Source organism: Cupressus sempervirens, chromosome 7 (genome assembly GCF_028749045.1).
Source record: "Cupressus sempervirens isolate cs-2001-9-10 chromosome 7, ASM2874904v1, whole genome shotgun sequence".
Taxonomy (NCBI): domain Eukaryota; kingdom Viridiplantae; phylum Streptophyta; class Pinopsida; order Cupressales; family Cupressaceae; genus Cupressus; species Cupressus sempervirens.
In genome coordinates, this window is record NC_143124.1 from 201,296,809 (window position 1) to 201,324,805 (window position 27,997).

Sequence of the window (27,997 nt, forward strand, 5' to 3'; positions counted from 1 at the left end):
AAAGCATATTATGCCATGTTGTACATACACAACAAGATTTTAAATATCAAATTTTTTAATTTTAAATGACATCTAAAGCAACCTGAAATTACTACCTTCACATAATAAAATGAGGGGGGCGGGAAGGGGTAGCTAGCGGACTATTTAGAATCTTTTATTTTTAGCCCTCTAAAATTGAGTAGGTGAAAAAGAGGTAGGACTTAGGAAAAAGTTATGCTTGGAATTTGATGGTCACCCCACCTATCATATATATATGTTATATAATAATATAATAATTAGTAATTAGTAAGTTTCTAAATTCATATTAAAATAGACTATTCATATCTATCACTTTAAAATACATAAACATGTATTTATATTATAAAGTAAATTACTATATTATTTACAATAAATTTTTGAGGTTTTAGAAGAATATGACATGTCACCCTGTAAGGTCTAAGAAAATTCTGTCATATAAGTTAAGTCTCAAAAAGACGATTAGGTTTTGGCCATTATGACCATCAATTCCAGACTTATATTAGACCACTTACCTTTAAACATTCCTAAGTGAAGCCCCTCCATAGACCGCAGCCTTCCCAATACAAATTTTATCAGGGGAAGAACCGAACACAATGTGGTGCCGCAAACTCTGTGGTGTTGCAGCAGCTTCCATGTCCTCCACTTTATGCCACAAGCTGTTTTGCATTCACCCAATTCATTTTTATTACAATGTTTTCTCAACAGCAGCTCATTCACAGAGCCTCTTTTCACAGTTTGCCTCCTCTAAACTCAACATGTCGGAGGCCGAGATCACTCGGATATTGAAGTCAGCCCCCTATTTGCAGAAGCTCCGAACCCTTGCCAACGTAGAGAAGATCATTCATTCGTTTATGAACCACGGCTGTACTGAATCCGAAGCTGCCAATATATTAAGGAAAAATTACCAGCTTATCGGTTCTACAGAAATAATATTGGAACCTAAGCTCAAATTAATGGAAGGTTTCGGTTTTGTGGGTGGAGATCTGGCCAAACTAATGACAAGAAATCCGTATTTTTTGCACTTTAGCCTCGAAAGCAACATTCTCCCAACAATGGAGTTTCTGAAGGATGTATTTCAATCCAAGGATGTGCTCGTGAAAGCCCTGTTAAATGCACCAAGACTTCTGAATTGTAGCTTGGAAAAGACCCTGAAGCCCTCGCTTGCTTTCTGGGAAGGATGGGGTTTTTCTGCGACGGAGCTCGTTAGCTTCATACAGGTACATCCAGAGGTTCTCAAACGAACGTCTCTAATCCCCGCACAAGTGGATTTCATCAATAAGATTGGCGCTAACAAAGCGAGCAAATGCTACAAATATATTGTGAGCAAGGTCGCTCTGCGCCGCGTGGAAACGCTAGAGGCAAAGATAGAGAATCTCAAGCTCTGCGGGCTCACGGCTGAAGAAATCTGGCAGCTACTGGGAGCTTGCCCTCTAGTCATCGTGATGTCTAAGGAAAATGTTAAGGAAACAATGAATTTTCTAGTTAATAACATGCAGCTCCCTGCAAATCTTGTACTGAAGAACCCTAGGATATTAACAGTCAGTTTGGCGAAGACTTTGAGGCCCAGGTTTTTGGTGTGCGAGAAAATCAAAACCACCAGTGACGTCAACCCAGCTCTGTCGACGGTATTGTGGATGACAGAGGCAAAGTTTATTAGCAAGATTATAAAAGAGCATCCTGAATCTAAAGTACTGTGGACAATTTATGAAAATGCCGTCTCTAGTGCCTCCAAGCACACAAAGTGCTGAAAGAACACATAATCCTGGATAAAGAAACTGAGAGCCAGTAGCCACAACAAAAGAATTGATCTAGTCAATCTTCAAGCAAGGTATGCATTGCAGACATTAAATATTATAAGTGAGCCGATTGCGATCGCCACTTTCATTAAGTTTGATATAATTGGTGAATATTTAATGCAAAGATGTTTTGTTGCATCTGAAAATTACCTTAGAAAATTTCCTGTTATGTTCCAAATGGGAACCATGCTAGTGCAAGGATTGAACAGTTCATTCATAACATTCAGAAAACAAGCTTCGTAGTCCCTAAATGTTTATACAGAAGTTGTAATAATGGGCTTGATGTAGTAACATTTACAACACCGAAGTGAGTTCTTCAAGAATATATGAAGATGAAACTAGGAAACCAAAAACAGTAGGGATTTGCATTTGCTGTGAAGTACATCAACAATAACATCACAAAAATAATTAGGTGAAAGTCAGCTGATAAATGGTTTAAAGCAGAATTTTGAGACTCAGGCTGATCAGGTCAGTTTCAGGCTCTGGTACAATAAATTTAAAAATTGTATTTTTGGAGGAGTTAGAGTTTCAGAGTTTCATTGTTTCCAACTCCAAATCTTCAACTCCTCACAATTTAAATTGCAAGGAACAGGTTGCTGTGTTACACATAGCAGAAAACACTCACGATTTAATGAATTTGAGAAAAATTATAGATTAAGCAAGTTGCTGAGGGTTTAAAATTTTAAAGAAACTGCTGCTAAATAAATGAACAATGAAAAATGATGGCGTTCTTAAGTTTTAGTGTGAAGAGTTTTTAATAATGATTTTGACATTTTAAAACAAGGCGGTTTCTGTCAAAATTCATGAGTTGATTGAGTGAATGCAATAAGTGCATGACCTCAGGTCTTTGCGAGTTGAAAGTTGATCTCAGGTTTTAACTTTTTGCAAGTTAACCACAAATGCACCCTCTCTCAAAATCATGTTTTAACAGTGTTACCCTAAATTTGGGGCAGACTAACTCTGATGGGTTTCAGAGGTGAATTTTCTCACACTTTTTTGGATGGCAGAAAAAGTAATATAGAAACAAACAGTGTTACCCTAAATTTGGGGCAGGCTGACTCTGATGGGTTTCAGAGGTGAATTTACTCACATTTTTTGGATGGCAGTAAAATTAATATAGAAACAATGAAAGGTTAATTTTTGAACACGAAGAACAACAAGAAAGTAAAAGAATTGCAATTTATTATTTATGTAAACGATATGAGTAAAACAATCTCAAATTCATGCAGAGTTGATGCAGGGATATCCACGTGGAGGGAGCTGTGCAGAGTTTTATATAACCATTCACTCTTACATTATAACTTTGACTATATATTTAGCACGGAAATGAAACTAGTAGGTAAAGCAGCATGGGAGAAAGTGATATTCATTTTTTCAGCATTCGTAGGAAGGGCAGATTTTGGGGAAAGATTTGAAGTTCTTTTTGGGAGAATTTGAAGGTTTTTTCCTGCAACTCTGCTGCCCATTTCCTTTTCTTTGTTGTTATATATTTTAGATTTTTATGTGTTTTGAGTGTCGATTGAGACATACGAGAAATCGGGTTCCACACTCCTTGCAAGAGTTATACTGGTGTTCAAGATTTGTGTCAGAGACGGCAATTCTGACAATGTCTTTACTCTGTCTTTGGCATCTTGAATGAAAATCATACCATTAACTAGGGTGTTTCATATAAACACATCCAGAAATCAGGCACTTGTGAATGGCTTAAAACCATGCATGCAAGATGCTACGATTCTCTGTTAATGCATCACACTCCTTGCAAGAGTTATACTGGTGTTCAAGATTTGTATCAGAGACAGCAATTCTGACTATGTCTTTACTCTGTCTTTGGCATCTTGAATGAAAATCATACCATTAACTAGGGTGTTTCATATAAACACATGCAGAAATTAGGCACTTGTGAATGGCCTAAAACCATGCATGCAAGATGCTACGATTCTCTGTTAATGCATCTATTAATTTATTGATCACAGAACTAAGAATATAGTACGACTCTTTCATACCATGCAGTGGGATTCTGCCAACCCTCCTCTCGTCTATATACAATTATATAATGCAATCTTACATGACTCTAACAATGGAAAGGTTTTTCATTTTCTGTTATGGAATAGCTCTCAACATTTTTGTAAACATGACCTGATCAGTCACTGTTTTTAATACTTCTTGTTTATGTCTTTCTATCATCGAGGAGCATAAGCTACATTTAATCCATCAACATAGAACCAAAAAATAAACTGCTATACTTGGATATAAACATATTAATGTAAAACAAATAGAAACATGCAAAATATTTTGACAACACAAAAAAGTCAGCTTTATAGTAGTAGCTTACTGCAAGCTTTGAACATGCACCTCCATGCACAGTGTCAACAAAGCCTGGGAAATTGGCTTCATATGAAATCAAATTATCTGTATTCAGTTGCTAAAGAAATCCCTATCCTGAAATAACTAGCAGTTGCATGCTGTTTTCATGGCAGCAGCCGATTGGTTATGTTGTTTCTGCAGAGAGGTTGTGCTTTTTTTGTAATGAGGAATTCTGATCACACAGTCACAATGCTGGCAAAGAAGATTTTGATTCGTAAATATTCAAATAAATTGTGAAGCTTGAAACTGGCACAAATCTGTCAAATACAATCTGTAAATGCCTTACCACTCACCCCTCCCCACCTTACCAGGAGATCTTGTTGATGCGGTGTTTGAAATGGCAAACTAAAATCAATACACCAGCATTGATTATAAATCTATCTGAACAGTAAGGTATAAGAATACAAATTCACTTTTAGAATTCATGTTTTATGTTCTGCACCTGCAAAACTGAGTAATATCTCTTTTAAGACGGTCCTCTAATTTTCTCTTCTAAGTATTTTGATCGGCAAGGAAAATCACTAAATTAGTAAGTCACATGATGGTGGAGAAAACATTGACTATAATTGAAAGGTGCAAACTGGGTAACAGTATCACAGATCCATCAATTATTTTCTGTTTCAACTCTTCAAGTAGCATGATCTCAATTTCAGTAGCAGGAAACAATGCATGTGCACAGGATTTATGTTGCCAAGGATCTTGACCATTCATGGAGATCCATGGTTGAATGTATTGTAAACCTACAAGAGGATTCCCAATTTTTATTATTAGGACCGATCTTGCTTTCTTCAAACAATCCAAAGGGCTATTTGAGACACATTACTATTGACTATTAAATTCCAGTCTCATAAGAAAATGGAGAAAGACAGCCTTCCAAGAGCCAGAAGCAATTCCTTAGTTCAGATCACCTGTACTGCTGATGCACTAATTGCTGGAAACTGATCACAGAAGAGATCGTAATGTCAAGTATGACTGGAAATGTTAATCCTCAATCCAGGCTCATAGGATTGTTTATATTATCAAGTCATATTTAAAGACTACATTGCGACTTTACCACACAGTTGAAACAATGTGCCAAACAAATATACAGATTTATTGGCTTTAAGATGGTAAACAGGTAAATTTTCAAAATGGAGGAGTTGCTTTGTCATTACAAAATATTTGGAAATTAATGCCTGAAAGAATAGTATTGGAGAACATGAAAGCGAAAGCGATGTAATCTTTCGACAGTAACGAGAATCTGTTAAAAAACCATTGCAGGTCAATGTGTCTGTAACAATGCTATGTTTTCAATGACCTGAGAAATTAGGAAATAATTGTGCACACAATAACATAGCATAAGACATTCCAAAACAACCAACTTAAAAGTGTGTGATTAAATGTTGAACTCTTACCAATAAAATTTTGAAGAATCGCTTGTTACCCATGTTAAAAATGTATAGAAGATGGTCTAAGAAACAATGGAAAAAATGTGCATGAGAGAGAGAATAATCTTAATGACTTATGAGAATCTCACACCATTACTTGATTCAGCATTGTTGAGCATCAAATTTAGTTCATAATGTGTAGTATTTCAATCATAAACAAGAGCTTGAGTCGTGTCTTTTGTTAAAAATAGAAGATAGATTTTTGGCATGTTTTAAAAGCTTAGAGTGGAGTTATGACCAACTATATAACAAGTGTTTAAGCATTAGTTGCTTCAACAACTATTCTAACTCTAGGGAATGCTGAATTGCATTTACTCTGATGCCTGTTGCTGTTATCATCTCTGATTCTTCTGTTAGTGGTGAAAGTAATATTCAGATGGGGGGCATTTAAAGCCCAGTTTGCAGAGTAGTCCAGTAGTTTGTCTTCTGCAAAGTTGAAGAGTAACTGAATTGTTCCAAATGAAAAATCAAAATGTTTATACTCTTTAACATACTTAAAAAGGTTGACAATACAGAAAGCGTTGAAAGAAAATTCATTTATAATTCTGAGTTGTTGTTGTACACATTCGATTATTTCAAGACAGCTGTCAAAGAACCTAACCTTGATAGCATGAAGGAATCTTCACCTGGGAGTTCCTTAACTATTCTGGTGCATCCAATAAAGGGATTTTTTAGCAGTGGATGATTTAATTGAAGGCTGACTTGACTCAATAATGTGATAATATCTGAAATTTGAATGATGATAAATCTGACAGTGGCTTAATTGAGAAAGTGCTTGTCAACTTGATGGTGCCAAGGAGGCTAATGAATGCAAGCATGGAATGCCATGCACTGCTTATAATAATCTTGCAGTTGTCAAAATAATATTTTGATTTTCGTTTTATCTTGTTAGATACAGATTGAGGGTGAAATGAAGTTAAAAGGATCTTGATGCAAATTCCTGATGTTTCGAGTATTTTTTCGCAAATTTGTACATCAAATAGTACCAATATAAATCTTAACTTTCCTCCTGAAAACCTGGCTTGTGATTATATGTTGAGGGCTTCCTCATTAATTCAGAACCCCAGACAACAAATGCATACCAATACAATTGTTGTAAATATGATCTGATGATTTTGAAAGCTTCAAAATTGTGGTTAAAGTTCATGAGAGAATTAATTGCGCTATCAAATAGTCATTAGAATATACTTTAGGGTAGCCAGGCGTAAACAGAAGCATTAGTTGAAGTAAATAGTTCAGTTTCCGCAAATTTTTGAAGCATTTTCAATTCTATTTTTTCTGTTTTAAAATGTTCTTATAGACTTCCACCATCAAGTGCATCTCAGCTAAAGCAATATGCAGACATAACTCTAAGATAGAATCTTTCTCAAGATCTAAAACAAACTAATGCATCCAGAATCTTGTTATGCCAATAATCAATACACCCTAGGCAAACCAAATTATATGCTACCACTTGTACTTTTGTGAAAATTTACCATTTGAAGTCTACTCTAGGAACCTACCCCTTACCTTGGTCTAATCATATGATTACAATTGCATCAAATCATTAAGTCTACTCTAGGAAACCCACCCCTTACCTTAGTCTAATCATATGATTACAATTGCATCAAATCATTATGTTTGCAAGTAACAACTATGATGGGGGTTATTGATGGTAAGTAGTCTTATTCCCATTCGTGTACCTATACGCTGCAGTGTGTTAGCCCCTACATGATTTGAGAGTTTTCCTTTGCGTGTTTTGGTACAAACCTCCTCTGAGTGTGAAACACATTGCCTGAGGTCCAGGTTTGTCAATTACATCCTGAAACAGATTGATGACAATCAATAGAAAGTGAAAAGTCACCCCTGGTAGACAACTTTAGATCCACCATAATGGACAGTTCCTTCGCAGCAATGTATATTTCTGTTTACACATATTTATAGCAAGAGAGGACCAAGAGAGGAGATTAAACAACCTTTCATCTCTTTTGAAAGAATTCTATGTACGGAATGTTCAGATCAATAAGTAATTGATTGTAGTTTTACATCTTGCTCATCTTTCATTTCTAAATGTTATTACATGGTCAGTAATTGTTCAGTATTTGGTTCTACATATCACACGTGAATTTAAGGATTTGCTGTACCTTCCTTGAATATTTCTTTGGATCCAGATCATTGTCACTTCTTGATACGATGGTTCATATTGTCCTCTCTATATGGGTCTTTTAAAAGAAATCTCTAATTGATTGCATTAGATGGTAATAAGGTCACAAGATTTGGTGGTAATAACACCATTAGTGGAGAAGAACGCCTTAGGAACTTCATTGACATGTTGAATGATTATGAAGTAGAACAGGAAGATGTAGTCATGAAATTGTTTATTCATTCCCTCACAAATAATGCTAAAGATTTTATTAGGACACTCCTTGGTCATAGTGTTAGTTCTTGGGATGACCTTGATAAATGTTTCAAAGAACAATATGGGGATAATACTAATGCAGGCTTTGTGTTAAATAAGTTTAACAATATCAAGAAAAATCAGAATGAGTCTACATTCGATTTTATTGTTAAGTTTCAAAAGGGAATGTAATTTTTTAAAAAAGTCATGAGGCTAGATGAAAATGTTTACTTGCTCGAATGCATTTGATACTAAAATGAAATACATACTAAGAGATAAAGACCTTAAGACATTGAGGGATGCCTTTAGTATTGCAGTAAATATTGAAAACAACATGAGAGCCTCAGGAAAGTTGGGGAGAAGGGACAACCTTAAGTTTTGATTAAGTAAAAACAAGTTTTGAAAGGACCCGAAACCTTGTGCAAAGGGACAAGAAAGATAGAACAATGAGAATCTTAAAACAACTGTGGAGAACCACCAGCCAAACTAGAGGGAGACACTAATGTTTCCAACAAGAGGGCAAACAACTTAAGAAAACAAAGACCATCAAGATTTACATTTTGGTCTATTCTTTTGAGAACATAAAGTCATATCAAATGAAAGTTTGGAGAATTTTTCTCTTTTTCCTTTAATTGAAGTCCAACCATCCTCCACCTTGCCCACAACTTTCTACCAATCCCCACTAACCCCCGCAGTAGAAGAGCCAACAAAAAAGAGTCAGCAACAGAAGAGACAACCATAAAATTTTGACTCAAAGTTGCCAAAGGGTCTAGAACTGCAGCGTTAGCAGGAGACAGATCATTAGCAACACTTTGAGTCAAAACCGTTGTTGGGACAACATGTGCAACATTAGAGACATCAACAGAATCCTCATCCAAAGTGAGATCAATATGAGAAGAGCTATCCAACCCATCCACAACCAAAGCAACTTTCTGAACAGTATAGTGATCATTTGAAACCTCCAATCACTAAGAAGGTGATTTCTTCGATCTAACCTTATCAGAGGAGCATCGACTAGTGAGATGGCTAGTATTATGACATTTCTTACATCTGAAGGGAATACCTTCATAATCAAGAAGCTGATTCCAAGAACCACTTGAAGAAGCTAGCTTCATCATAGTAGGAACCACTTGAAGAAGTTAGCTTCATCTCCATAAGGACACGAGCATACATTGTTCTATAGACATTGGAGGAAACCAAATCAACTAGAAAGAAATCCCCAAGGGCTTCCCCCAACAACTCCAAGACTGAGTCCTGCCATAGGTGAAGGGGAAGATTCGACAATTTAACCCAAAGAGGAATCTTATTAAAGGACTCAATAGTTAGGTTAAATGCTAGATACCAAGGTTTGGCCATTAGGGGGGACCTTTCCTCCCAAGAGAAACCACAACATAGGACGGAATTCCTATCATCAACATTAGCAAATTTCACAAGAAAAAAAACCCCTTGCCAAAAGGTAGATCTGAACTAAATTTGAAATGATTGGTTTCCAAAACTTTGAAATCCAAGCATGCAAATTCGAGAGAGGGCCAAAAACCCCTAAAACGAAAGATAACAATAGTAGCAGAGAAATCATCCACATATGTATTGATCTCATCAACAATGTTTGAATCAAGCTCAAGCAAAAGCGACTTACTTACAAGAACAAGTACAACCTCTTGACAAGCCACAGTCAGACGAGATCCCTTCCTCAAAACCAAAGCATTAATACCTACTTCAAAAGCTGCCACATTTGCATAAGAGATAGTAGATCGACCCCCAACCACTTGAGAAACAACAGGAAAGGTGTCCACAATTAGAGCAACTGTATTAGATCTAGCGGCAACCACATCAGGAAGGGGCCCAGGAACTCGGACAGAGGAATCTATAACAACATTTGCTATAGGCTGCCAGGTTGCAGTAGAGGCAACCCCCACACCACGAGCCTCCCTCACACCACGAGCCTCCCTCACACCATCACAAGTGAGGGAATAGTGAGTGGTAGCCGAAGCATGGAACTCATGGGCGGGAGCCAAAATTTCAAAAGCATGGGCGAGAGCCATTTTTTTCAACAACCCTTGTCTTGGTTCTTTATTATTCTTCAGGGATGACCTTAAGTTGTTTTGTTCTGAAGGGAATAAAAGAGAGAATGAAAAGCCTCTTGGAAATAAAAAACCAGAGGAAGACACGATAGATAAAGTGTTGAATATGCTGAAAGATATGAAACCTACTCTTGGTAAGACTAATAAAGGGTTTCCTAGTGATAAACCATAGTTTGGTAATAACAATTGCAACAGATAGAATAGGCTACAATGTTTTGTTAGAAATAGGGAATACTGAGAGGGGAGTGGGGGTGTGAATCATTATTTTACAAACTTTAGCCCAAAATTGGATATTGTTAATTACTTTATAACATGCATATGAAAGCAAACTAGCAATGTTGAAAAACAATAATAACCATACACAAAGAGAACTCATAACACCATATTTTGTTGATCAGGGAAACCCTGACCAAGGAAAAACTTTGGTGGGGATGGTGCGCACAAAATGATCCACTAAACAAATATATCATGTTAAGGATGTTGACCTTGTTAGGAGTCTATTACATACATATAATGTCTTGGTCTTTTTTAGAGGACTAGGCACTGTTAAAAGCCTCAACCTTATTAGGAGTTGTTCCAATCCTGTTAGGAGTTGATATATACAATTACAAAATGTATGCAAGATGAATTCACTGCCCAAACATGCAATTATACAATGTAGTTCTTTATACAAAAGAGATAGATACAAAAACCTCTTAACTGTTGATATCTTCAATATCCAACGTTTCCTTTGCTATTCTTCGCATACCTCTGAACATACATCCAAATTTACATCAATATAGTTGGCATATGAATTAGCATATCACTTATATCTTACACAAAACTTAACATATCATCTTTCCTTTATACCTTCTTAATTTGTAAAATTGTCTAGTTGACCTTCAAGCATTCACACACTTGGAAAAAATGCAAAACTAATTATTGCTCTCTTAGCATTAACATCTAGGATGTCATCCCTAATTAGTTAAGTAATTATTTCATAACCAAAGTAATTCCTTAGCCTATAATTCACACTTTTATGTTATACTATGTTCTATCCTAAACATTGCCTTTATTGGTATTTAATTCAACTCATTATGTATTGTCTGTATAATTTGCGGACTTACATATGCCATCCTGACACTATGTACTATATGTACCTAACTGCGCATGTGCAAATAATAACTCTCTCTGCATAAATCAAAATTGTCTCTATCTTGCTAAATAACTATTTGATACTTAGACAAATTTTCCATGTCTAACTATGGAATCTTCATTTGCACATAGTATCTTCTTCACATAAGGTATATGTTGTCAAAATGACAACTCCAACATTATACCAACTTATCCTACTTAGTCATATTGTTGACAATCTCCCCCTTTGGTGTTATGACAAATGGGAAGATTGGCTAAGTTCCCAAAATGTTGTTAAAAAACTTCACAAAATTGTGGCCTAACAAAACTTACAAAACATTTCTAGATCATTACCTTTATAACCATCTTTCCTTATATCTCCTAATACAATACTTTGCATAAGTACTACCCCCCCTTTCTACACACATCATATACTAATTCTGATACTTCCTCTTACAATGTACTTTTATACAATTTTCCTATATTACTCCCCCTTTGACATCAATGACAAAGGTGTCAAAATCTACATACAAGTCAAAATTGTAGATCTTTACCTTTGCATTTAGGTGGATAAGTGTGAAATGCAGTCCTCAAAACTTGTTTTCAAACTCTTCAAATTCTTTTCCCATGTGCCATTTAATCACTCTGATATACTAAGGAGAGTGCACAACCCGTATGATGCAATTTCCACTGCATTGAAATTTGAATAAACAAATTTATCAAAGGTTGTCTTTGACATTTCTCCTCTTGTTCAAGTGTACTGATCTTCAATGATAAGTATTCTCTCAAAAGTGAGAACCTCTTTGTTGTCCTTTCTCTGTTTAATTCTATTAGACTTATCTCATCATAAGTCTTCCTTATCTTCCCTTCAATGTCTTCAATTTTGATGCCTGACTATTGAACTTGATTTGCTAGTGCTTTTACTTCATCACACTTCTTCTATAGTTCATCATCACTATCTTTGGTGAATTTCAATGACATGGCACATTTATACAATGCCTTCCCTTTTTGCTTGCATCTCCTTAGCTCCTTGATGTATGCATCAAGAGCTCTCAAGCCATTCTTATTGTTTTGACACGTATTGTCAAACATTTAAGCATCGTGCTTGACTTGAGCTTTGACTGTTGCATGACAAGTTAGTGAATTCAACATCAAATGCTTGAATCATTGCCTTTGCTCTATCCTCTGTGTCTGGATATGACAATCTCACAACTAGTGTGCTCAACAACTTTTCAGTTATATCCATAAGAGTTTTCTACAAATTCTTCACTTACCTATTCTTATTTATTATCTTGCTCAAAGATGATATCAGCTCTATCTGATCATCATCATCTAATCTTGTAAGGGCTGCAAGGGTAAGAGATGTGCTTGTGATGCACTTGCCTTCTTTACTTCTTCCTCCTCTTTTCTTTTCTTCTCTTCCTCTTCTCTTCTTTTATGTTTTTCTTCTTTCTTCTTTTTCTCCTCTTCCTCCTTTTTCTCCTCTTCTTCCTTCTTCTTCTTCTCAACCTTTTCTTTTTATTTCATCTTCCTTCTGTTTCTTCTCTTCACTTTCCTTCCTCTTCTTTTCTTCTTCTAGTTTTCTTTTCTCCTCTTCTTGCGGAGATTGTTTGGTGCTCCCCCCTACTGGCATTTGCCCTTTGTACTATTTCCAGTCCCTTAGACCCTCGTTGGTCTCCTAGTGGACATTAATAAATTTCTCTTATCTTATCTTGCTTCTTTCTTTTCACTTCTTCTTTATTTCTCTTCTCTTCTTCATCCTTTTCTTCATCTGAATTGGTATAGTTGGGAATATTGCCAACAATGTTTGTACCATAATCCTTAAAAGGATTTTCAGCTATATCAACTGTGACTTTTGTGCCACCAATTTGCATTGTGTCTAATCCAATTGTGATTTGAGGTGTTGTTGTTGCTGCCTTGTTCATATCTGCCATCATTTGCACAATGGCCTTTTTTGTTTCCTCATTAACTTCATATTAATTACCTCTCATTCTTAGTATGGCCCTTGTCTTGTTCCTAATGTAAGTCTCAAGATTCTTCATCAGGCTAGCTATTTTTTCATCACTATTTACTTGACATAGTTGTCTTATTTGATTCTATTTTATGTTCTTGTCCTCATCAACTACTCGTTTACTTCTATTTATTAACCTCTCATATAGATCTTTTTGGATTTCATCCTTAACATCCTCATATTTCTTACTAGAGAGTATTAAGTGTTTAATAACAACATTTTCTAACTCCAATCTATCAATTCATGTATATAGGTGATAGTACGGATTCAATTGAACAAAGTTGCCTTTATTGATGATTGCATTGTTAACCTTTTCAATGTTAGGCTTCCATGCCTTTCTTCCTGAGGGTGTAACTTGTGGCTTCTTTTGCTTTTTCTTAGGCTCTACTTGACCTCGTATCTTCTTACTAGGCACACTAGGCATTAATTCCTTTTGCCTCTTTCTCATTTGTTGTCATTACCTTATTCTTTTCTTCTTAGGAGAGTCAGGTGACTCTTGCTTCACCTCAGCCAATCTGACCGATTTTCTCTTCACCTCAACTATTTCTACTTCTTTTTTTGCTTTTAATTCCTTTGTTAGTGGAATTGCAGATGTGATAGGTGCTTGTTGTTGGGACATTGTTGCATAAGGAGCAATTGGTGCTACAATAGCTACTGTGGCCATTGTTACTCCTTCATATGGTCCAACAAATGCCAAGGGTGGAATGTACATCATCCCTTGTTGACCAATTTATCTCATTCTAGTGATGGTCTCCCTCACTGCACTTTCTTCTTCTACTATCAACCCAACTTGTTGCATAGTCTTTCTCATGATCGATTCTACTTTCTTCTTGGTTGTCTTTTCCAAGTGTGCTTGGCTAGCTGATTGAATCATCTCTTCATAGGTTACTAATCTGTCAAATTCCTCATCCTTATCAGATTTAAGGATTTTTGTTACATATCCTTCAATTTCCTCCCAAATGATTTCATACCCCAATGGTTTGACATACAACATTCTAGGCTCCATAGCCTCAATGTATGCAAAGTTTGTATCCACCATAAAGAAAATATCATCTCTATATTTCTTTATCATGGAGGGTGGGATCCTAAATCTTTCCCTCGTCTCATTCTGATATGTTCTCACAATCAAGTCAACACTATTATTGACTTTCTCAATGTTGTATACCTAATAGATCTTTTCCATAGTGCTCTTGTCACCACTCATTGAAGTTGAAACTTGCATAAATGGAAATCTCTTGATCAAATGAAAGAAGATATGTGTGATCAAGGACTAAAATCTAAACTGGTTGTTCTTGACTTTCTTGATCTTTTCTAGGTTCTTTATCAACTACGCTCTAAGAATTTCACACGAATTGACCTTTTCTCTGTCAATACAGATCTTGTAAGTTGCTTGAATAAATCCAATTTCCATATCATCCTCTCTGGAGGTGCAGCAGATCCTTGCTACAATAATTTTGCTTAATAATTTGATGCAGTACAAGGCAAGAGAATCCCCAAAAGACATGTCCTAGCCCCCAACAAACAACCACACAGTGGAACCACAACAGAAAAAATAAGATATGATACCAAACACAACTCTTTATTCATAAAATAATTGATTACATGCAATGCGTCGAGCTATAAGGCCTTTTCGATTACTGCCAAATACAAAGCAAGTAATAGTTCTGCAAGATCCAATCCAAGCCCTAGCTAGTCTAGATCCACACTCTAGTAGAAACCTCCAAGGAAGAAGATCTAAAGTTGTGCTCACAAGCCTACCAAACAATCTCTTAGTTTTCCAAGCCTCAGCTACTAGTCCTTCTCAAAGTTTGCTCTTGTACTTCATCCCCTTCTCCAAGATGGATGATTTCCCCTCAAGACTCCATAAGAACACCTACTTATACCCAACTAAGCCTCAAGTCGGCTTAGTATGTTACAAATTAAATAAATCCTTGCATTAAATACACACTTAAGCCACAAGCCGACTGGTAACAAAATTTAAATACATACAACCAAATTAAATGCCAAGGTCGATAGCTTACACTAGAAATTGAACATAGCAACTTGGGCAAAGCCAAAAGCAAGGCATGATCGAGCATCAAAAAACCACTTTCGAGTATCAGCAACTATCATGTTTATTCAGCACATGAAGAAAATTTCAATTAACACTAGAACTTGGTTAACTGTGCAAGTTAGCACTTTGACTTGGTTAACACTGCAACTCGGTTAACCTTGTAGGTTAACATAGAAACTCAGTGAAAACTGCAAGAATGAACAAAAATGAGCAGGCTTACAAGGCAACCCAGGATGCTCCTTCATCAAACACCCTATGTACGAAAATATGTTCATAATAGTTGGAAGAACATCTTCTGGGATTCACCATATAAATTCCAAATGGGTTCTTCACATACATATTCTCCAGGTCTTTAACTTGTACACTCTTTCCCTTGTTCCACTTTTGCTTCTTCACATCCATCCTCAGTGTGCTATAGGTTTTCTTTCCATGATGATCTCGAACCCTCTCAAAATCCTCTAGTTCAACTCGACTACCAATACTCAGGTTCCTCCTACCAAGTTCTTCCTAGTAATCACATTCTTGACACGATCATGCATAGCCTTGCAATCATACTGCCAAGGTCTACCAAGAAATATGTCACAAATACTCATGTCCAAATACCACACAACACTTAGTCCTTATACCACCCAATCTGAAAATCAACAAGACATTGCTCCCTCACTTCTAAAGCATGTTCATTTTGCAACCAACCAATCCCATAAGGACAAGAATGTCTCACTCTTCTCAAACCAAGTTTCTTAACCATCTCCTCAGCAACAAGGTTGTCAGTACTACTATTATCCACCATCACATTGCAGGCTTTACCATCAGACTTACAAGTTCTGAACAAATTACTCCTCTAACAAGATTCTAGTGTCCTCTGACCAACCAGTACTCATTGAGCTAGTAAATTCTCTCCTTGCTCAGTTTCACTGATATGGTTTTCAACCTTGTTCACAATAGAAGCTCTTCTGTCACCAGCCTTAGGAGATTCATAAGTTCTAAGTCTTTCTTTATGACATTTGAAACAAGTACCTTTAAGCTCATCTCTACTTGTCCTTCTCTTCTAATCAATAGGCTTTGGTTCAACTTTTGCACTCGGTTTAGCCTTTGCTGAGCAATCCTGGTTCTCCTTCCCTTGAGAACTACCTTGATTCTTCCTCTTCAACTTGTCTTCTACCTTCAGGGCATATTGATAAGAATCCTCAACCGAAGCAATATTCAACATACCAACCTCATCCAGAATATTGAATCTCAAACCATTAATATATCTAGTCATCTTCTCCTTAGATAGTTCTCTATGTCCAAACCAAATAGTCAACTTGTAAAACTCCTCTATATAATCATCATATCTTTTGGCTTTAGATTCTACAATCTCTTAAACAACTCAAGTTCATAATTAGTAGGAATGAACTTATCCTTTACTTTCCATTTAGTCATCTTCATTTCACCTTCCTCTTGTCTCTCTCTCTCTCTCTCTTTGTAATTCCTTCCACCGACGAGCAACATGTCCCTTCATCTTAGTCTGTTCCAACCTCTCTGAGAAGATCTCCAATATCCTATAACTTAGAGCAGTCTTCCAATTCGCCAATCCAATCCATTAGGTCTTCAGGATTCAAATTACCTGAGAAATTAGAAACTTCCATCTTATGCTTTAGCTTCAACTGAGATCTAGATCTAGCAAACTGACTAACCCTATCTCCCATGGGTATCTTGACACAATCAATTATGTCCTCACCACTCGATCCAACAACCTCAAATTCTTTAGGAGCTTCCTCATAACCATCTTCGGTACCCATATGTCGAGGTACACCACCTATAGCATTTATGATCTCAACGATCATATCACTCTTCATCAACGTCATCTCAGATTTGAATTATGTTTTATTTTTCTCCAGGATCCTTGCTTCCATAGCATCACAAAGATCTTCAATCACCCTAGGGTCTAATTGTCTCAAAGGCATCTTCCAAGAATTCTGCAAACCCTCTGCAACAAATCAACTAGATCCAACCTTCGATCAGATAATTTTCACCCCAAGTCCTGGTGCAAGCTACCTCAACTTCGGCTATTTGTCTATACACTCATGAAAACCTTCGTTCTAATACTATTTGATGTAATGCAAGGTAGGAGAATCCCCAAAGGAGATGTCCTAGCCCCCAACAAATAACCACACAATTGAAACAAAACACAAGAAATAAGATCTAATACCAAACACAACTCTTTATTGATTAAATAATTGATTACATGCAATGTGTTGGGCTATAAGACCTTCTTGGTTACAACCAAATACAAAGAAAGTAATAGTTCTACAAGATCCTCAAGATCCAATCCAAACCCTAGCTAGTCCAAATCCACACTCTAGTAGAAACCTCCAAAGAAGATTTAAACTTGTGCTCGCAAGCCCAAAAATCAATCTCCTACTTTCTTAAGTCTTAACTACTAGCCCTTCTCAAAGTTTGCTCCTCTACTTCATCCCCTTCTCCAAGATGGATGATTCCTCCTTAAGACTCCATAAGAACCCCTACTTAGACCCAACTAAGCCACAAGTTGGCCTAGTATGTTACAAATTAAATAAACCCTTGCATTAAATGCACACTTAAGTCACAAGTCAGCTTACAACAAAAATTAAATACATACAACAAAATTAAATGCCAAGGTCGACCCATGCTAGAAGCCAAATACAAACAACTCGGGCAAAGCCAGAACCAAGACATGATCAAGAATCAGAAAAACACTTCCAAGTATCAACAACTATCACATTTACTAAGCATATGAATGAATTATCGATGAACACTACTCGGTTAACACTACAACTTGGTTGACACTACAAGTCGGTTAATACTGCAAGTTAACACAAAACTTGGTGAAAATTGTCAGAATGAATAAAAATGAGTAGGATTACAAGGCAACCCAAGATGTTCCTACATCATAATCTGACATCATCTTTCTTAATCTTACTGATGACTATTCCTCTACCATTATAAACATATTTAGTGTTATCAAGTACTAACTTCTTAACATTCTTTTCATTTACTGGAATATTGCCTTAATTGCATAATCCAGTAACTTCATTTATAAGGTTAGTTGAGATTTCAATCACACTATTTCCTAATCAAAAATTTCCATCATGGATTCTACTCAATATCACCTTAGTCCATTCTTCATTATCAAATTTGTAGTAAAATAAAAACTTAACTAGGTCATTATCCTTCACGTATTCAAATCCTTGTTGATAACTCACATCCAGATTGTAAATTTGGCCAAATTCCTCAGAAATGTGATCATCTCCTATAGTTTTAAACTTGCTTCTTAGGAAACTACCCACATCTTCTAGGTGAATAACATTCTCATGTGTTTTAGATAAAGCGATGCTAGGATCATCAACTACTTGTTTCAAAAGGTTTATCTTCATCTTAGGTCTTGCTACCTCCACAAAATTTTGAATCAATGACACATCCATTTTAATACTTGAGTCCTTAACACAATTCACTGATCAATTCTTTGCTTAGGAGTAAAATACCTTGCTTCGAAGTGTAACTTAGGGATTTTTGATCTTCATGCTTAAAACATGTCAATTCTTCTTCAATTTTGTTGTCAAATCTCTCTTAGCTGCTTCTTTATTCTTCACATGACTGGATGATACATACAATCTTGCTCGCATGGCTTATATCTTACCAAAACAATCTCTGCATTAATTGCACAAGTACATAATTCACAAAAGTTGTTTCTTATTATCAATCAACTTGTTTTCTTTTGTATAACTTCATGTGATCTCCAAATCATCTGTGCACTTAACTATAGCTTCTACACATCATCTTTTACCTCATATTAACTTCACAACTCTTAACTTGATCTCTAATCTCATTTTTCTCTTTTTGGTACTTGATCTTTAATAAAAAAGAACTTAATTCAAATATGATGAATCGCATACAACAAATGACTTCAATCTTTCATTAGGTACATCAAAATATTGTTCTTCTAATACTACATGTGAACTTGATGGATCTTTTGCTTTGACAAATACCTCTTTGAATTCTTCCATGTGTTCTCTCAATTCATCTTTTTGACTGTTATTGTTGCTATCATTCATTCTAAAATTTCTATTATTGTTTCTTTTGAAATTTGGATTCCTATTGACGTTCCTCATGTCCATTCAGGAAAATCTTGCTATATGGCCCAAATTGTTGCATAACTGACATGCTGGTGTACTTCTCTGATTAGGTCCAATCTGATTAACTCGTGCTCTACAATTTTTGGCAATGTGTCCAAAGTTGTTACACTTGTAACACACAATATGATTCCTTGCTCCATTAGGTCTTTCTCCTCCATTAGATTTGCTAGTTTTCCTTTCACTAAATCTCCTTCACTCATTACCTACAATGTTAGTACCTAAACATTGTACTATTGCTATTATTACTATCAAATATAAGTTTCTTACAGTCAACTACTTTATGACCAAAACCATGATAATTATAATAATAAAAAATTGTAATAGGTTTGATTGACTTACCTATACAATCTCTCTTCATATGACCAACTTCATTACATATAAAGCATCTACCTTTGAATTCATACCTTACCTCTTTAGGTGATTTAAATTGCTCTGTTTGCTTAGGTTCGAATTCATACCTTACCTCTTTAGGTGATTTAAATTGCTCTGTTTGCTTAGGTTCATCACTTTTCTTAGGTTAACTTGCTTGCCCAACTTGATTTTGGTGCATCTTTAGATTGATTTGATTCAATCTTATTTTGATCATCCTTCGTAGGTTTAGGGAAAAAAACTAGATTTGGTTCCTTTCTTGCTTCATATTTATTTGTTGACTTTTCTCCAATGAAATATCCATGATTAGTCTTATCATAGGAAGGTGTCTGAAAAAATAGTTTCTCATCAATTTTCTCACTACTAGAATATAACTTTTCTGATTATTTCTTAGCTTAGGTTAACTCTCATTTCATAACAGTATTGTACTTCTAAAGTTTTGCATGCTCTATCTTGGTAGATTCAAGTTCAGATCTATTGCCAAACTTTCAGTCTCCCTTTTTCAAGCTTCTAATTTGGTCATACCTCAAGGTAACTAAGTTCATATCCAATATTTAAGCTCATCCTTAAGGGGCCTTCTTTCTCACCTTCCTCTATAAGCTTACCAATTTGGGAATCAAGCAAGTAGTCTATATCAGTCAGGCTAGGTGATTATAGGTTTGGAAGGGGAAATGCCATGCATTTTCCTCATTATGAAGAAGACTAGTTACTTTAGTATGTGTTCTAAAACCACTTACATCAAAGTCAACATGTATATGAAGGAGATTTGACCAAAATGCATGTTCCAAGAGACTTGTCAGAATGCTCTTCAAAAAAAAAAAAAAATCATGCTCTTGGGAACTAGAGACCAACTTTCTAGAATGAAGGCATACTGAGAACTTCACCAAGTTGGGCAATTTTGGTAAAAAACTATGCTTTGGCTTTGCAGTGGAGCTCTTCATCCCTATTTTCGAATAGTTTGTGTTGTCCTGCTATCATTCCCAGTGCAACGGAAGTCGTAGATTTGCCACATCATTGAAAGGATGTGTTTTGGATTGCAAAGCTAGTAGAGAAATGATCTTGGTCACTTGCTCATCCATGAAGAAGCATAAATTATTGTCCACCATTTGTTTTGGGAACAAGCTTTCTGAATGCGATAAGGCCATCACAGAGCCACATTATAAGTTAGTTGAAAGCATATTTGAACATGTTGGGTTTGGTCTCTAAGCTAGAGGAGATTGCCTCCCTAAATTATTTTCCTAGACCTTGTAGTGGTCATTTGATTAGATGAATCAATTTTATTGAAATATATGCATTTAGGATAAGCACCCTCATTACTCTATGACTTCTGGGAGCATATCTATAGAAATAGTTTTCCAAAACGCACCAATTAGGTCAGATGGTTAGTTCTTTGTGCATAATTTTTATTGTTGGAGTTATTTGTTAGATTGTGACTATGTTGGGGAAAAGTATGGAGTTTTATTGATAAAGAAAAAGGCCTTTTGAAATCAATCATTTGGGCTAATGCTACATTCTTCATGGCAGAGCCATGCACCTCTTTTTCTAAAATAGGTGAAATTAGATAAGTTCTTATATTTTGTATTGATTTTGCTCTAGGAAGTAATTTAGACGATTTTATGCACACTAAATCATTTTTGAGAAGCAATATGGAGGCGAAGGTATCATTTCAAAAGTTTCCCCTCGATGCTACATAATGTTCAATATAGAGCCGAGCCTCCTGCTTTCCAAAATTAGAGTTTGGAAAAGCTCTACCATATATATATATATATATATATATATATATATATATATATATATATATATGTATGTATGGATTTTTCAAATGATAAAGGCACTAAGGGAAAGACAATGCATATAGGGCATTCAACTAAGTGGATTTGGTGAGAAAAATAGTTAGAGTGGAGAATTTCCTTTGATGCTATGCTTGTGTATATCATAATCAATTTTTCCAAAATTAGAGATATGGCTAATAATTAAAGTATTTATGAAAAAGCATAGCACTCTAATGATGCTCATAAGAATTCAAATTATGACTAGATTACCCTTTAGAGGATTTACTGAAGCTATTCGAGTCAACCCTGGACCTTGCATACGTTCAAAATCACCAACTTAGTTAAAGCAAGTCCCTACCGAAAATGGTGTGGTTTTGAGTACACACTCGATGAGTGAGTATAGGATGGAGCATGATTCAAAAATGTAAAGGTAGCAAAGTGAAAGGTCATTTTGAAAATAGAATATTCATCTAATATGCTTGGCACACGCTATGCTAGGAAGGATTATTAATATGAATATTTAGAAGGAAGCTTTCAATTTCAGAAAAGAAGTAGGAGTGCTATGCACTCGACCAAAAGGTAAATAAGCTAAGTTTTGGAGGTATCGAAAAAATCCAAATAGCTACAAGCCTGAAACATTAAAGAGGAGAGTTGAAACAGGTGAGACATTGGTCATTTATTCAACCCATTAAAGGGGTAGTTGTTCTTCTTCGGTGCTTGCAAAGCTTATTAACCACAACACATTTAGTCATTGAAAAAGTGACATTTTTGTCATGCTCAAGCCTAAAAGGTAAAATTTATGAAGTTCAGTGGTATGGATCACTCTTAAAGCTACATTTAATTCAAATAAGGTTGTTTACCCACCATATAAATGGAAAATATAAACGTTATAATCCTAATTGGCCTGATTTGCTCATCTTTACATGCCCCACTCATGTGATGTAGGAAATTCATAATTTAACGATTATATTCGAATCAATTAAAAGATTTGATGGGCAATTTTTCCATGATATATTGCAACGAAACTATTCCTTTATGTGTGCGAATCTGTTCTAAGTTTATGTAATTCATGGCCTTAAGAATTGAGATGCAAAACAAGTTGACTAGTGTGGTGAGCAAATTAAAGGATTTAAATGGACACCTCTTTCCATTTCTATGATATATCTGACCTTCATAGAAGACTGAATTTCCAACAGATTAACCTAGTCATAGAGAGACTCAAGTGCAATGGTTTGGTTTAAGCCACGAGAGCCCCTATGGCCATTCAAGTGCTTGAGCTAGTTCAGGAGTCCATTGCCCAGTATGACCACATGACAAAACAAGTAAAGATGTCAAAGGATTTTGTGTTGCTGATTTTTGACAAAACCTTGATGCAAAGTGCTTTTGGGTTGCCAGATAGAGTTGAATTCTGTGATATCAATTTTGGATCATCCTTCTCCATGTACAATGAAATGAGAACTTTGAGGCGAGGTGATATTCTGAGCACCTGGTTTCAACCACCAAGGTGTTCAAAAAGTAAGTTGCCTAAGCCTCTATTTGGAACTAATCTTAAAAGAAAATTTGTGGATATACTAGTGTTGTTGTTAAGATTAAAGGGACACGAGGAGGTGTTAAATTTCAATGAGCATCAGTTCTTTTTAGTCCATGTTGTGTGTTATGAAGAACAATATCTAGATTGGGCACATATATTGTGTGATGAATTGACAAGGTGGATGAACTCAACTAAGGCTTTTAAACAATTTTACATGTCTTCCTATCTAATTTATGCCCTAGCAACACAACAATTATGGCCAGGCTTGCCCTATAATGAAGATTTTGATGAGTCCACTAAAGTGTGTGATTTTTATCCTTGTCTTCAGCTAGAAAGAAGCCATGAATAGATTGTGAAGATAAAAGATTCTTTCACTATGAGATTGTGTAGGAAGCTTTAGGGGTGCCCTATGATGAGAACCAATTATAACCTATTTAATGCTCCATTTTAATCTATCTTATGCACTTTCCTACATATTCTCTATTCCATTTGTATCCCATTTCATTCCATTTTACTATTATAATGTTGCATATAGTTTAATATAATTAAGTAGTATTTAATATTGTTTTGGGATTAAAATATGGAAAATTCATTATTGATTATGTTTTACTAATCTTTACTACTGCAACATGTTGATTCGTTGTTGTAGATCTTCCTATTAGTTAACAACCTCCTGTCGCTTGTTAGTTGAGACTACAACTTCCTATCGCCTTCTTCACCTTCTATGGAGACTCTTATTGGTATTTATTTGGAGTATTTTCTATTCCAACAATATTGACTAAGAAATATGTTGAAGAAAATATAATGATATTATTAGAATTTTGCAAGAAATCACAATTCAAACATTTTCTATAGTCAATATTGCATGGCAGTTTTTGAGAAAATGAAGACGAATCTGAAAAATTTGAGATATGGGTTTTGTTCAGAATAGAGCCAATTCGGTTCTCATGTGGCAAAATTTTTAGAAAGTGAATGAAAAAAGAGTTATGAGTGGTTTTCTAAAAGCAAATATTTCAGATTTACCATTTCGGCCAGATTTTCATATTGTTTATTTGTTATATTATTAGAAAATTAGTTTGCAAATAATTAGTATATTGTTAAAAAATTAGTTTATTGTGTTATACAAAGAGTGGTCATATATTTAACACTCTTTATTAAAAATAAAACAATAAGTTTTAGCCATAAAGACTGAACTTCCATGATAAAAATGGAATTGTTTGTTTTATATGTAAAAGGCTATATAAGCCATCACATATTCAAGAGAGGGGAAGAAGAATGTATGAGTTATAATATCAGAAATATATTATTGTGCTGAGCTGATTTAAGAGTTCTTTGAGCGTTTTCTTCAATCAGTTTGTTGGGAGGAAGGGCGCCCACTCTCTAGCAGCTGATAGACTGTAAATAATTTATTCTAGTGTGTTTGGCATTTGTTTATTATGTTTTATATTGTTATGTTTGATAGTTTAATAATTTTTGTTAGTTAATATCATATTTCTATATTCAATGAGTGTTAATAATCTATTTTTATTTCAACGTTGCAGATCTAGTTGATATGGCTTTCAGATTTGATTTCGATTATAATGTCTTAATTTATGTACTGTAGTTCCTGTCACATTGCTGTATTGTAGTTTCTATAGAATTTTAATCACAGAATTAGAAGAGAAATAATTGTGCATTAAGAAATTATGTTGTCAAATTAACCATCCATATCTTATGCACGTTTATGGTTTGTAGATTAGTTTGGTTTGGATTTGAGAGTTTTGTTTTTAAATTATTAGATCTTTTTAAATTGTTATTGCCAAAAAATTATAGTTCCTGTCGCTTGGAAGTGACAGTTCCTATTGCCAGAATTACTTTAGTTTGTTGCAGATTTATTCTTGTGTGTTCTAGATGCACTCATAATCCCTCATATCATAGGCAACATCCCTTGATGGCATATTGCTCGGACACCTTTTGCAAGCTTACGCTCTCGGATTGACACGAATAGACCAAGCTAAATTTCATCATAAATTGTTAATTATTTCATAATTATTTGCTCCAGTGTTGGCCTATCATTTTGGCATCGTTGCCGGGGAAAGGTGTCAAAGACATGTTAGTTTGATGATTTGAGTTAGGAACAATGCATTAGGGTGAAAGCTTTTGCAACTGCTAGCCTTGCTTAAGTAATTAATCTTAATTTGTATTGGTTAAATCATATAGATGCATTTCTTTATAGTTTTGTTTGAGAGTTTGTAAGTACACATTAGAAATTAGATTCATTAATTTCTTTAGAAGTTAATTAAATTTTACATTATCTTAAGTTGTTGTGAGTTATTGACAAGCAAATTTTGAAGAAAAATGTTTAAAATGTTGCCTTTTCAATGTTGTTCAAGTATATCAATTTTGGTTGAAAATTGTTTCAAAAATGCAAAATCTAAAGGGAATGCAAGAGGCAAAATGTGCGAGCGCAGCTTGGGCACTACCCCAGGACCCCGCAAGGGGCATTACCCCTTGACCCCACTGGTGCCTGCCACCCCCAGGCCCCCACCTTCAAATTTAAAAACAAATGAAGAACTTGATAGGGAAATGATGCTGACCAAAGGTGATGTTTTAATACCCTCTTTACCTAATGAGTGCATCCTAAAAGATATAGATCTTCCATCATCACAGGTATGTACAAATGGTATCCTTATTGCTGACCAAGAAGATATCATTGATGAATTTTTAGAGCAATGTGATTTTGATGATGAAAATCTAACCACCTGTTGTTCTAATTGCTACAGGAAAGATGACCAATGTATATGCTTAAACAATCAAGAGCAAGTGGTGAATGAGGTACAATTTTTTTATGATCCCTATCAAGATAAGGGAGGAAGTGACCAAGTATTCCTTACAATGGACGAACAATCTCAAGTACCAACCCAAGAAGATCAAGGTATGCATTATGTTGGTAACATGTATTGTCACTCTAATTGATTACAAATTCAACATATTTCTTCAAAATGTACTTCTCCACCTAGCATGCACAACGAATGTAATCATGCATGCTCACAACAACCCATATATACCTCTTATATTCCACCATATCCATCCTTACCATCTACATTTCAACCATCCTTCTTATTCCCATCTACTTTATATCCTCCACACCTCTTACCATATTCATTATCTCATTCATATCATATTCTACCCACTCCACCATATCCACCAAATGAAACTATATTGCCTCATACAAGACTTCATAATAAGGTGGTTAATAAACTTTCACGAATCCCTTTACCATATAATGATGTGCTTGAAATTGATAAATCAACATTGGAATATATCGATGGACTTAAGGAATGGGATTTTGGTTTAATTAAATTAGAAGAACAATATTATTATTTATTGAAATATAATCAGCTTTGTTCTTCTTTTCTACTTAGTGAATTCCAAATACCTACAAATGAGCCCATACTTCAAATTGCATCATTTTTAATTAATGGACTCATGAGTAGGTGTGTTAATATCAATCATGCACTAAGTAATATTAAACCATATGTATTCCATATTCCACAAATGTGTTGCCAGATCCTCCAAGATCTACATTCTATTACTTTTGTACTTACACATAGTGATATTTGGAGGCCTATGATTAAACTATGCATTCCTCATATACTTGTTGATCTGGGACCAATAATTGATTAAGCATTATCATAAGGGATTCTATGCATTAATGGCCAAAATGTTAAAACCTGGATGATTGTTAATCCTCATTGTTGATACTTCCCATTGTCCTAAGAAGACCAAATAAACTATGGATGATTCATTTATTTAACAAGGATCAAAGTATTAATATCCATATTTTCTTTATTCTTGGTTCTTGTATCTTCTAATGATCATTCATTGATTATACATGCTAATTTCTTGATTCCTCAGATGAGGTGACTTCTCTCTGCTTTTATAACCTACAGTTCATTTGGGAATCCATCCATTGAATTATTGAAATATTTGATTTATCTATCATTCAATAAGGCTCACAAAATTCTAAAGATGTGTTACCTCTTCGGGTTACCTAATTTCTTTGGTTATCCTAATGATTTCATGACCTTGTAGCATGAAGTTAAGTTGGAGGGAATCCCTTGAATCTTGTGGTACTTGGATGATTCCAAATCAAGCTTCATTGATTGTTTTGTTGGTTCTTTTGGCAAACCTCAACATGTGATGTCTCCACAATTCAAGGTATGTGCTCTAGTGTTAAATTTGCATTGTTATTATATGAACACAAGAGTTTATTTGTATTTATCCATTCTATCAAGTATCTATTCATAGTAATAACTCTATCTATCATTTGTAAAACTAAATAACCTACTCAATGATAGAGTTATTGAATGGATGATATTTATTTACTATACTTGATATGCTTGGTTTAGAGAATGTGGTTACAGGTCTCTTGTTGTGGTGTGATGATCTTAGAATCAATACCAATTGATGATGCTTCTCTACATAAGCATTGCATAACACACTATGTTGGCTTTGTTTACGTTGTGTGGGCTTGCTAGCTATCTGGTGCATGTATGTTTCACTTGTGGCTCATTATTCAAGATCACAAGAAGATTATGGCATAAGGTGTTTACCACATTTAGATGAGATTTATTTTCTTTGGTGATTTATCACATGGAGGAAAAATATACAACCTGGTCTATGAGATTCATGATTATTCCACAACACATTTGATAATACTTTGAAGATATGTACAAGAATCTAGAGCATCTTGCCAACTACCACATTCCTCTCTAAAGTTCTATGGACACATTGGAGCCTATCATTGGCATTTCACTCTATGACCTTGTCCTTGATAATGAAGGTGTGTTTTATTTCAGAAAGTGGATATCTCTCATTCTTTACAAGGATTGGATATGTAGCACAACTTCATGCTAGGTGATCTAGTTTTATCATCATCAAAACATTAT

At 35.1% G+C, this 27,997-nt stretch overlaps 1 protein-coding gene across 2 annotated transcripts; it reads left to right on the forward strand.

The window, feature by feature from the left end:
• The first annotated feature begins 471 nt into the window (after positions 1–471).
• LOC149546187 (uncharacterized) lies at positions 472–26,267 on the forward strand. Of its 2 annotated transcripts, XM_089791048.1 has the most exons (3): positions 472–1,846; positions 25,486–25,715; positions 25,829–26,267. In XM_089791048.1, the coding sequence occupies exon 1, from the start codon at positions 612–614 to the stop codon at positions 1,764–1,766; it is 1,155 nt and encodes a 384-aa protein (XP_089647174.1). In that variant the 5' UTR covers positions 472–611; the 3' UTR covers positions 1,767–1,846; positions 25,486–25,715; positions 25,829–26,267. The 2 variants fall into 2 exon arrangements, with proteins under 2 accessions (XP_089647174.1, XP_089647173.1); XM_089791047.1 differs by having other exon boundaries at positions 25,486–26,267.
• The last annotated feature ends 1,730 nt before the right edge of the window (positions 26,268–27,997 follow it).